This window comes from Merops nubicus, unplaced genomic scaffold (genome assembly GCF_000691845.1).
Source record: "Merops nubicus isolate BGI_N331 unplaced genomic scaffold, ASM69184v1 scaffold9644, whole genome shotgun sequence".
NCBI classification, from domain to species: Eukaryota; Metazoa; Chordata; class Aves; order Coraciiformes; family Meropidae; genus Merops; species Merops nubicus.
This window is the reverse complement of record NW_008604872.1, coordinates 20306-32354: the sequence shown is the minus strand read 5'-3', so window position 1 is coordinate 32354 and position 12049 is coordinate 20306. Positions and strand designations below refer to the sequence as shown.

At 44.2% G+C, this 12049-nt stretch overlaps 1 protein-coding gene across 1 annotated transcript in view; it reads right to left on the bottom strand.

The window, feature by feature from the left end:
* Positions 1–12049, bottom strand: part of VPS53 (vacuolar protein sorting 53 homolog (S. cerevisiae)) — a gene marked incomplete at both ends in the record, with an annotated part of 58919 nt that overhangs the window by 28329 nt on the left and 18541 nt on the right. The window contains 6 exons of the mRNA XM_008939158.1: positions 675–776; positions 2263–2404; positions 3051–3193; positions 4404–4547; positions 5939–6017; positions 11604–11723. Of these exons, the coding sequence (XP_008937406.1) occupies positions 675–776; positions 2263–2404; positions 3051–3193; positions 4404–4547; positions 5939–6017; positions 11604–11723 (730 nt within the window). The remainder of the gene's footprint in view (positions 1–674; positions 777–2262; positions 2405–3050; positions 3194–4403; positions 4548–5938; positions 6018–11603; positions 11724–12049) is intronic.

Genomic DNA, 12049 nt, shown 5'->3' with positions numbered 1-12049 from the left:
CATCTGGGGAGTTAAAAAGTACACGGGGCTTACAGGCTTTGATACTGCTGCCAATTAAAACAACTGTGTTTACTGTTCACTCCTTTAATGTTTGCAGTGGGCTTTGGAAACCCAGTGCTTTTACAAGTGGTTAGGTGTTGCCTGCTTCACAGAGGTAATGAATGAAAAGCACTACAGAGATAAAAATCCCAGAAGTAATATATCTGGAGTGAAAATCTAAAACTGACACTTGAAAGTTCAATGAGTTGCCCAGTGACTCCAGACATTGTTTGCTTGGCTGACAAGGCAAAATATGAACTGAAACTGTTTGTAGTGGGAGCTTCTTCTGGGATCTGAAAACTCAACTATGCTAGTTCATCTTTCTTTGACAGAAATCCTGTAGTTACATTTGAGCTGTTGCTGTATGGGCTAGAACAGAATCCAACTCACTCTCATGTGGCAGGATTGTCTCTGCACTATTAACTGAAATAAAGATTGCTTTGGTTTCAGTGAAGTGAGCCAGAGCAAACCATGGTTGTACTGGGAGCCTGTATGCTGCACAGAGGACCAAAACTGCACTAAATTAATTGCTGTGAAAACAAACCATTCAAATCAATGTGATGGGAAGAGCTTAGGCACCACCAGAGACTCTGACACAGAGGCTGCCTCACTGACAAAGAACTTCAAAGACTTACTTTGTCTGTATCAGTTTTCTCGATCACCATCTCATCTGTCTCTGTCCCAGTTTCATCCTCTAGAAAGGGGTTGGTGGAGGGAAGTGGGACTTCTGGCTTTTTCTGTTGAAAAAGAGGAAGATCCATAGAGAACAGTCTGTTTTGTCCCCTCTGGCATACAGCTGCATCCATGTTTTGCTTTACTAAGCCCCTCAAAGCACTGCACAGAGGTGACTGCAGGCGATGCCTCTCCACCAAGGTCAGAGCCCACTCCCTCCTACCCCAGGGCTGGAGCCTGGTTCCTACTTCAGCACATCTTCAGCACCCTCTCACAGCCTCTTCTGCTTGCCCCCATGCTCACCTACCCTGCCTGGATCATCCCTGGAAGGGGCATTTTGACCAGCATCAAATTCCCACTCCCTCAGACCACACACTCCAATGCACAGGGACCCAGGGGAGCAGGTCCCAAATCTCTGCAGCCAGAGCCAGCCTGCCTGTCCCCACCCACCAGGTTGCCATTTATAATTAAGGCCTTCATTTTGTGTATAAAACAGGTCAGATGTTGACATCCAGAGTGTCACAGCCTCTACACAGCTCAGAAAGGAGGACAGAGAGGATTTTCTTTTATTTCAACTCACACTCCCCCATTTCTCTTCTTCTCAGTTATAACAGCTCCTGTGCTCCTATCTCCAAAGGGATAACAACCTAGCAAAGCCAATTTAATTAAAGCTGCAGATTTCATATGAAATTTGTCAGAAAAATAAAGCCATACCCTTGAGAGAACTAAATTCAGCCAGGAGGAAAACCTTACAGGACTTCCCTTTTTAATTAGTGGCACCTACTGATCCACAGCAAATGACAAGTGGGTCCAGCAGGCTTGCCTCATAGGCTGAATTATCTCATCCCAGTAGGCTTCCAGACACCAGCTGGACAGAGAAGCCAACCTCAAACCAGTGGCTTCTGTGCCACACGTGCACTCTGTGCTCCCAGGGCACTTGGCTGGCAGAGCTCTTGGCTGAGATTTTGGGCAGAAAAAGCACAGAGATGACCCCAGAGATATTCACTGAGCTGTTTCTCTTGGCTCTGCCTTTGCAACCTACAAAATGAAACACTGAAAAGTAGAAGCCACCAACACTTCTGCAAGTAAGATTAACCCCACAGCCAATGTGGGGTTGAAAGATGGCATTGTGTGGTGAACATGTGGTGACTAGATACGAAGAGGGGACTTTTAGTTATAATGTGTCACCAACATGCAGACAACAAACATCATAACACAGTCACCATGCCATAACTACTTTGTGGTTCTCCATGGCAATGTGGCTTCAGTTGCTAACAGCACAGGGCCCAGGAGAATCTAAAAAGCACACAATTGGTGCACTTCCTTCTCGTGAGCCCTGTGCCATCCTCTACCACAGTCTGCAAGATCAGGAATCACATTCCCAACAACAAGCCACTGAGCACAGTCACACAGAACACCCCAACCTGCCAGTGCAGGAGACTGCTGCAGGTGGCACCTTTGGCAGTCCCCCACTAGCACAGCTATGTGTTAGGCCTTCTTTCTCCTGAAGGAGCTGTTGAGGGAGGGCTTGCTCTTCAGAAATCCCCTTACCACTGTCCCATCAGTTAGAGTGCAGCCTGAGAAGCGTTTAGCCAGGAGTCCTTCAAAGTTGGTTGTCCTCTGAATTGCAAACAAAAGCAACTTCACCTCAATCTCCTTTGCCCTCGTGCGCATTATCTTAGCGAGTTCTGCCCTGAAAGAGAGAGGGGGGAACAGAAAAAACAAATGTGGTTTTCTCTAGAGAGAAAGATCTGAAACCTAACACTGTAATTCAGCCTATTCCCTAGACAGACCTTCATCACAAAGCTCAGCCTAATTCCCAAGATGCTCTCCAACATAAAACTGCTCTACGGATCATGTTTCAAACATAACCACAGTTGTATAAAACTTTGTGGGTAACAGGACCCCATCTCCTAACAGCCAGCACAGCACTGTGGCCAGGAAAGCCTGCAGGATCAAACCTGGGGAAGCACAGTGTCTCTGACTGGGGTCCCAGTACAAAGGCAATGGTGCTGCTGGGATTCCAGATGACACCCTCCTCTGGTCCCATCTCTGGCTGGTGAAGAGCATGGTCCAAGGAAGTCACACCATGGTCAGCTCATGCTATTTCACGTGGCCTCTAATATTAATTCCTGATTTTTACCTGTTACACTGAAGATTGATTGCTACACCATCTCACGTGCAGCTCTGGCAATACTAAGAGTTCTCACTCGGGCAACCCCCCAGTGCATTTAGAGGCTGCCTCTAAAGCCCTACGCACACAGGCTCAGGCTGGTGAAGGGAAGCCAGGCTCTGGTTCTGGGGAGGGGGAGTTGCTGGCTGGCAGGGCAGGCCCTCACCTGGTGCTGTGGCAGAACTCCACGGCGATGCGCTCCGTCATGCACCACTCCGGGGGGAACATGCGCCCGTACTTCTCCTCGTAGTCCACCAGCTGCCGCTTCACCCAGGCGTAGCGCCGGTCGATCTTATCCAGCCACGCCACCTGGGTGACAGGGACCCCCCTCTGCAGCAGCAGCAGCAGCTCCCAGCCAGCCCCACTGCTCAGCTCTGCTGCTGCAGCTCTGAGATTGAGCTGCTACCGACCGTATCTACCTTCCCCAGGATTAATACTTCCAGCGTTAACAGGCGTTCTTCAAAGTGCTTAAGCACGTGCCAGAGTGAAAACCTCACCTTGTGCAAATGAAGAGAGCAAGCTCTGTTCAAAATGAGGATAACAGTAGTCCTAAATCATGTAGGTACTACTGAAAATTCAACCCAGGAATAATTTATTTGATTCCACCCTGGTTGTTTCTCAGCGAAACTGAAGTCAGCAGTGGGATGAGAACGCAGGGATTCCTGGATTCATGCATTCAGCTGGTTTTCACACTCTGGGGACTGTGGACCCACACACTTCTACAAGGATGCCCTACAACAGGAGCAGGATGGGATCCTGCCCCCCCTCCCAGTATTATTTGTTTCTGGTCAAAAAGTAGAAAGAAGAATCAAAAACATTTTGAGGGAAAAATGTTATTTTAAATGAAGCATTTTAGCCTTTTTCTCTTCTTTGTCACAAAGTGACAAAATTTCAAAATTGTTATAAAAATTTTGATCCAAAGTTTGTTTTGTTTGGTGGTTTTTGTGGTTTTTGTTTGTTTGTTTGTTTTGGTTGGTTGGTTGGTTGGTTGGTTTGGGTTTTTTTTTGTTGTTTCAAATCCAAGATAATTATAGAAAATTTGTAAAAAGTCTTCAGCAGCAGGACAGGAAGTTTAAAAATTAGCTACAGAGATTAATCCACTTCCTGGAAAGCCCTCCCCACCCTTTTAGGCGTTTTGGGTTTTTTTTTTTAGTTAGTTTGTTTGGGAGAAGATGCTGTTGTTTTTCAAAGTTTTTGGGTTTGCAATTTTTCGAGTTTAATTTTTCCACCCCTTACAGGGCAGAAAGTACCTCTAACTTCAATTTATTCATTTACTATAGGAGGGGAAAACATTTCCAGTGCTGATCTATGCAGCTGAGGTCTAAGGTGGGAGAAGGCATCCTGGCAGAGATGACATTGGCCTCTAACTCATGTCAGTGCATATGACACTCTCAGGTCACAGCTTCCAAGCTCTCAGGTTAGAAACACTTCACCAGAGGAACTCATGGAAACGTGAGCTTTGGGAACACCAGCAGAGCAAACTGCAAAATCCAAATGTAGCTTGTTAAGCTTCCCTTACATCTTGGTTTTCCTGGAAAAGGACCAGATACTCTGAGAGGTGTTGTTTAATAAATTTCTTGATGATTTCCTGTTTGATTCTGGGATCCAGGACATTGGCGACTAGACAGGCATCACGCAGGACATTGCTGGGTCCACCAGGCCTCTATCAAAACAAGCAGGAAAAAATGATTTAAGGTTAAATAGCTGAATGGCTGATTGAAAACTGTACTGTATCCACGTTATCTTGTTTTTAACCTTTCCCATTATACTTCTCTTATTGATGCTTCTACTGCTACTCTTTATTATCACTTCTTTATCTTTCTCCTGTTAGATGAAAATTCATCCTTCTATTGGACACAAATCGAGCTGCTTCCATCTCACTGGCTGAAAAGTTGTTTCGTAGCTCAACAGCCAGGAAGCTCCCTACTGCAGAAGTTCCATCTACAGAAAGAACTGTTGTCTCATCACTTCTACAAAGCCTTTCATTGGCCCCAGTGTTCTGAGGAACAGCTACGAGAAGTGGCTGACAAGTGGGACAAGCAAACCCCTTTTCTGCAAATCTGAAGGCCAAATCAGTGGAGGAAAAAAGCAGTCTAGAGATGATCAACTTGCAACACCTAAAGCAGCTATCTGTACTGGTATACCATGATGCTAGTGGAGGAGACAGAAAACTGAGAAGCATTTAAAAAAAAAATATGCTGTTTTGAAGCTGTGTCACATGGACACGTTTGCCCTGCATCAAAGATCTGTTCCAAATAATTTTCTCAACTTGCAACACCTAAAGCAGCTGATCTATACTGGTATACCATGATGCTAGTGGAGGAGACAGAAAATTAGAGAAGCATTTTAAAAAAAAAATGCTGTCTTGAAGCTGTGTCACATGGACACATGTTTGCTCTGCGTCAAAGATCTGTTCCAAATGATTTTCTCATTTCTGTACTTGCTACTTTTATAAAGAAACCAGCAGAGCTGGTATTCTCCAAAACAAAATTAGTGTTTTCTTGGAAATAAATCCAAATCGATACCTACTGCCCATCTTGTTTGCAAACATTTGGATGAATAACTTTTGGGGAAGCACATTTGGTGCCTTAGCCCTAGCCCAGGCTGGTATCTGAGCTGTCTGCCTAAACCAGAGACAGACTTGGTGGCAGCACATCAACAGACAGCCTGTACTGAGCTTTCTCTGAATGCAACATGAACCTTCTGTATCCAACAAACAACCAGTAACCTGGGTGAGATGCTGAGGGAACCCCACTCTGCTCTGCAGGGCCAGGCAAGAGTTGCTTGGGGCACTCCTGGGGTGGCTCACAGATCTCTCACTGCACTAGATGTGCAGTGTGACAGAGGGAGGGTGACATTTCTCTCCCACATTCACTCAACACAAACAGTGAGAAGTACATCTAGAAATGTACAGCTTGGGAGGCTCCTTTTCTTTCTAAATATCTCCTGAAACAGAGACCAAATCTGGATGTAAGATGAGATTAAAGCCAATTACACTGAAGAGTTTTCAGCACGACTTTTGAACAGAAGGAGTGAAGGAAGTGAGAACTTTACCTTTGTACCTTGAGAAGGAAAGGCTTCCTCAAAGTCAGCTAGGATCTGCTGTCCCAGCTCATTCTGTGCTGCCTTCACCCTGACAAGGACAGAGGAAGAAGAGGTTTTGTTGGTGGTACAACAACAACTTTATTTTGTTGCCTGCAAAGGTTACTACAAAGCAGGCTGAAACACAGCTACAAGAGGGTTTTTAAGGGACAACAGAAGTATGCTAGAGAGAAAAGATCCACATTAAGAATGCCTGTATTTCAAAACTGGGAGAGCATCTGCTCCCTGAAGGACACCGTGATGACAACTCCAGCTCTACAGCATTGATCCCTGAGCTGTAGCAGAACACATCCTAGATGCTCCTGCCCTGCTGCAATTTAGTATTTCAACAAGGGCCAGTTAATCAGCTGAGAAATCAGCAGGGTTCCTTTAACATTAACGTGATCAATTTATCCTTACATTCCTGTGTGTTGATTACATTTCAACAAAAGTATGTTTCTAACAGATAAAAAGCTTCACAATGTCTCAGCCTTCACTGTGAACCTTTCACATTTCCAGGTGCACTGACCTACTTTTAAATGGATCCATGCAAATGCTGTTGGCTGCAGTTTTATCCTATAAATCCTCCCTGTCTTAAGAAGCATAAAAGAGTAAGGGTATGAAATGGGTGAAAAAACAAACCACAACCTTGCTCTTTATTTAGCTGAGAGAATAAAGCTTCCAACTTCCAGAAATAAAAGTCAATACAGCTTAATTGATACTTCTTGGGAAATGGAAATGCCTACACACACTAGAGAGAGCCAAAACAAACAGTTAGGCACTTATATCCCTCTGCAGCCCTTGAATTCTTCCATCACTTTTTATTATACTGGAAACACTTTAAGGTCTAAACTGATCAGTCAAAGCAGTGGATTTTTCCACTGAGATTGATACATTAGAAAGAGTGGCTACACTTCTGTGAAAATGTTTGTTCAGGCTGTGGGGAGAAGACTTTGGATTTTTTTTGTTATTGTTTAAGACTCCTCAACCTTATCAAGGAATGATCTGCTTCTTTAATCTTCCCATTTGAGGTCCATTAGTAACAAAATGACAATGCTGGAGAACAGGCTGGATTCCTTAATGGTGCCAAATGCTAGTCCTTGTGACAGCTGAAATATAACTTTATATCTGTGATTTAACTGTATGTATGACCTGTCTTATCCAAGATTCATTTATGGGGATTTTGCTGGAAAAGCTTCCTGCCTGCAATGTCAAACAGAATTCTCACTTAAGCTCTCTGCTTCACAGGAATGTTCAGAAACTCCTCTACTCTTCTAGGTATAGATCCCCAGTTAACACCTTCATAACTGTGAAATACAAGAGATTCACTAATATGTTGAAATGGAAGGAGAGTGGGAAATGTAAGCAGTAAGGAGGAACCAGCAGCCACAACTGCAGGTATCATCCTGCTTAAATGGTACAAGTAAGTCCTAGGAATTCACCTGAGAAAGCATCCCAGAGCCAAACCCTCTGATCCTTAAGAAAAAGGAGGAAAAAAGGGAAGAAAACAAGACCCAAAATGTGGATTGAAAATTTCTCTCTTTTAAATAATCAAGAAGCAAGAAGTCTTTAGTATGAGGAGTCACAGAAATGAATGAGTTTGTATAAACAACTGGAAGTTATTAGCTGTGGTGGTACTTTCCTTATGGCTGGCTACAGGGACCTTCCTCTCTGACAGCAGCTGCAGTGCAAGCACAGTGGAGGCACTGAAAAGAGCAGCAGCCAGATTCCTAAAGACTCAACATATTTAAAAGAGGCACTGTCAGGCAGTTAGAAGCCCTGTCCACGGGTGTGTTGTTTTAGGCTCCGATTCAGGAAAGTACTTAAGGATAGTCTTCACAGGACTTCTCATATCTTTAAATTAAGAAACTTGCAGGAATGCTTTGCTGAACTGGGATGTTAAAATATATTTTTAAAAGAAATCTGTCCCGATTAAAAATCTCTCAAAAGCAAACAGGAAAAATGAGCTTTAGCCTTTTTTAAAAATTATTATTTTCCTCTCTGTATTTTCTAAGATTGGGATAGGGCAGAGACATCAAAGTAGCCAAAAGTTTAGGTATGTGTGAGCAATGACAAGGAGCCTCACTGCCCTCTCAGCAACTACCACTCTTCACCTAAGCACACACAGACACACTATTTTTTACCACAAGCAAGCAGCCAGAAAGATAAAAACCTTTATGCCATCTCTTGACAGAGCAAATGCTTTAGGCAGAGAAGGCAAGAAGGCACTTTCATTAGCCACTGGAGATTATTGTTCCCCAGGGAAAGCTGTGAGCCTTTCAATAATTCAGGCTAATCCTTCCTGCAATGGAAAGTGCAGCGACAGAAGCCTGGGTCCCACAGCTGGTGTCCCTCATGCTCCCCACTGAGGGACCTTTTCTGCATGTCTAGGTGTGTGTTTAACCACCTGCAGAATGTGAATTGCCCACTAAGGCCCAGCAACCCCAGGTGCTCTCAGCTGGTAACAGATCCAGGATGTGTTCCAGGGCTGGTTTGCTAAGTCTCTCTCCCTGCCCAGGTGCCCTGGCAGCAGGCTGGGCTGGCCCAGCAGCCCCCCTGGCTCCCTGCAGCAGGGAATTGCCTCTTCCTGGCATTGCTCACACGTCCCAAACCCTTTGGTTACCAAGCATTAGTGATTTCTGTTCCTCTGACTTTTGTTGTATTATTAGTGGCTTTTGTTCTCCATTTCCCCTGCCTTTAAAAAAATAAACCCAAGAAAACCTACTGTTATGTTCCAAAGGACATTATATTACTAGAAACCACAACTCCTTTAGCCAAAGCTACCAGAAATCTTAAACTACGCCTGGCAGCTTGCTGAGATAAAAAGAGGCTGAGCTAGCCTGTTCTTCTGTGGCAAACTTATAATCATCTTTCTCCTAAATACTTTCCAGGCTTTTTTCCACTATCTGCAAGGCTTTCTCAACCACTTTCATGGGTGGGTTTGTGACCACTAAGTGTGTGCTCCCTGCACAGACAGAGAACAGAAGGGGATTGAGAGATAACAAAATATTCCAACAAACAGCTTCCAATGCACCATATTAGAAGCTATTTTGGGAACATGATTAGGAAAATATTTACATTTGGATGTGAGTTTTAGCATCAGTATGCACCAGGATCAGAACAAGAAGTCAATTAATTGAGAGTTCAGTCAGGTTTTCAATGAATTCTTACAGTGGGATTTTGTTGACAGAACAGGTGGAAAACAACATTAAAAGCACATCATTAGTTTTCACAGCATCTAGGAGCAGGAACCTAAATCAAATACCCTGTGACAAAGAGCACTTCCAACACCACCAAGCAGGCACTTTTCCTTCCCATGGTTTCCCATTCATATTTGGCTTCACTCCATTCATGCCAAGAAAGAGAGGCTCTTTATTAAAGAAAGCAAGAGAACCTGCCAGTTTAGCAGTGTATATAATAGACTTATTGTATAGAATAGACTTTGCTTACTGTCACAGGTCTGTGCCAACATCCACTAAAGCATTTCTTGCCTTTGCAAACATCCATGAGGCTTCACTTGTACCATTAAACCAAATTCATGTGATATTAAACCCCAGCAATTTCACAGTCTTAAAACAGCACTGTGAGAAGCCAGGCAAGCTGCCTTTGATGCTTCCTGAATCATGAAACTACTTCCAAGGAGAGAGAGAGAGAGAAAAGTTAACTCCAGACTGGGCCCTAATGCCTCCACGTGTAGTCAAACTCCAAAGCAGATATTGCTGTGCCATAGACCTCCCTGCAGTCATTTGCTGCCTGGATGTCAAAGCAGTAAAGAGATCCCAGCAACACCCAGGGTGCAGCTCTCCTTTCCCCCCACAAACAGCCACTTCTATCGCTACCAGATGGTGCAACTCTCCCTGTGTAAACACTGCAAGGAAAACCCTGCCGAGGCAATTCTAAAAATAGGAGGAACAGACTTTCTTGAGCTTTTCAGATCCTTATCTTGAAGGGAGAATGAAACAAAAGAAGTTTTCCTCCACGTCCTTGCCAGTCTCTCTGGCATGACCCGAAACCACAGTGACTTTTAGCAGCAGGATAAATTGTTTTCTGTAATTATCAGCCACTACAAAAGTATTAAATAATCATCCATCAGAAAGGGAAATCCAGGCAGAACTCTGGACCAAGGCTTGAATGATATTTGGCCTTAAAATGGTCAATGACAGCAGGTTTCAGCCCAAGGGCATTACCACTCTGGAAGAAAATGAAGCAAGTTATCTTTCCAAGTGTGAGGCTGGAATAGCAACAGCCTAAATCCAGAAAAGCACTGACATATGTTTATATTTCCCTGATGTTCACGTTCATTTAAGCAAATGCTTTGTTATAACAAGGCCCCATCTCTCTCTCTAGTTTTAGGGTATATTTTTCTTTTGCTCCATTTCATGGATTCCATCTGGGTTTTCTGGAAGTGGGATCTATACCATAAAAAAAGCCCATGAAAATATTACAAACAATCATTCAAACACTGTTTCTATCACTAAACAGCACAGGCAGCCAGCTGCTGGCTTAAGCAAAGGGAGTCACCACAACAATTAATTACTGTGCCTGGAAGGCACTCTCAGGAACCTCTGTAGTGAGCGAAGTCATCTCAGGCATCAAGAGGATGGTGGTGATACATTTGCAGTTTTCAAACAGAAGAAATGCTATCAGATATGGTCGTATCATTAAGAAGGTTCATCCCTGATGTTAACAGTCTGCCTTCACCTCTGAGCTGTGCCCAGCACTACTAGGGGCTGTTAAGCAAACATCTGATGTGTGGTGTGAGAGAAATAAAGCCTGCTGCAAAGCAGGAGGGTAGGTTTTGGCCAGGGACATCAGTGGCCCCTGGAACAGGGAGGGCCTTGTTCCCTGGACACCCAGCTGTCACATCCCAAACGAAGCCAAGACCTCAGGGGATCTGGTGGTTTAGTCACCACTGAGCCTTCACCTGCTGCTGCTGAGAATGGTGGGCACTTGCTGTTGAACTGCACCAGAACTCACCTGACTTAAATGTGTAGCTCCACGTTAGAAAGTCAAGACTATGGAAGCCAAGCATAAATGCACAGAGCAGTCAGGTGAGCTGCAGGAGACTTTGGGAAGATTTGCTGTAAGCCTCAAATCTCTGCAGAACGGGGCAATGGGAACAGGTTTTGGCAGAAGAAACTCAAGGTGCTCAGAATAACTGAGTTTGACAAAAAAAAATCCTGCCTGCCTAAACCCTGGGGAACCTAGGCAGTTTGACAGCACCCTGAGGGCAGCAAGGGACACAGGCCCTGAGTTCTGCTCCTGCCAGGCTGCTGAATGGTACCACAGAGGTTAAGAAAGCAGGAGAAAGCATCACCTCAGGGTTCACCACAAACACCTCCACATGAAGATCATGTAAAACAATTTGCAGTTCCACAGATAAGTAAATTAAAGGCCAGCTAACGAGAAGCACAGAGCATTCATGAATTACATCTGTACTAATTACTGTTATTTAACGGAATAGGCTGCTCAAGGTTTGAGCAAACTCTCTCCAATTTTAACCTGTTTGTTTTGGCTGGAAAGAAGCTCAAAGGACCATGTTCAGCCTTTACATCCTTGAGAAACTCATTCTGCCTAATGCATTTTCTAACCTTCCTTCCCAGCAGACGTGCAAGTGCTCAGGGTTTGATCATTTTACCTTTCAGAAAGCTGCCGAATCTGAGGAATCCCCATGTATTTGTTGAAGTGCTCTAACACGTTCACGACACCTTGGAGAAGGTTGGCAACTTCCCCATATTGTCTCCTCCTGGTCATAGCCCTGTAGAGGAAATGAAAGATTTAGAAAGGCAGGTTTGATGGAAATCCTGGGTGGTAATTCTGCAGGTTACCTCATGCCTCCTGGGTCACGCCGGTCCCTATTGACATTTATTTTTCTAAAATACACAACTCTTCATTAACATTCCAACGCAGCATTAAAATTTCACTTAACTGAGGCTAAAATAAACCAATCCAGCACACATCTAAAAATGCCTCAACAAACATAAATGTCAAAAGCAACACTTGGCATGGAACATGTAAACTACTGAACGCATCCGCTTCCCAGTATGGGTCCGGAGGCAGTAAATGTTATTTCACTATAATGAC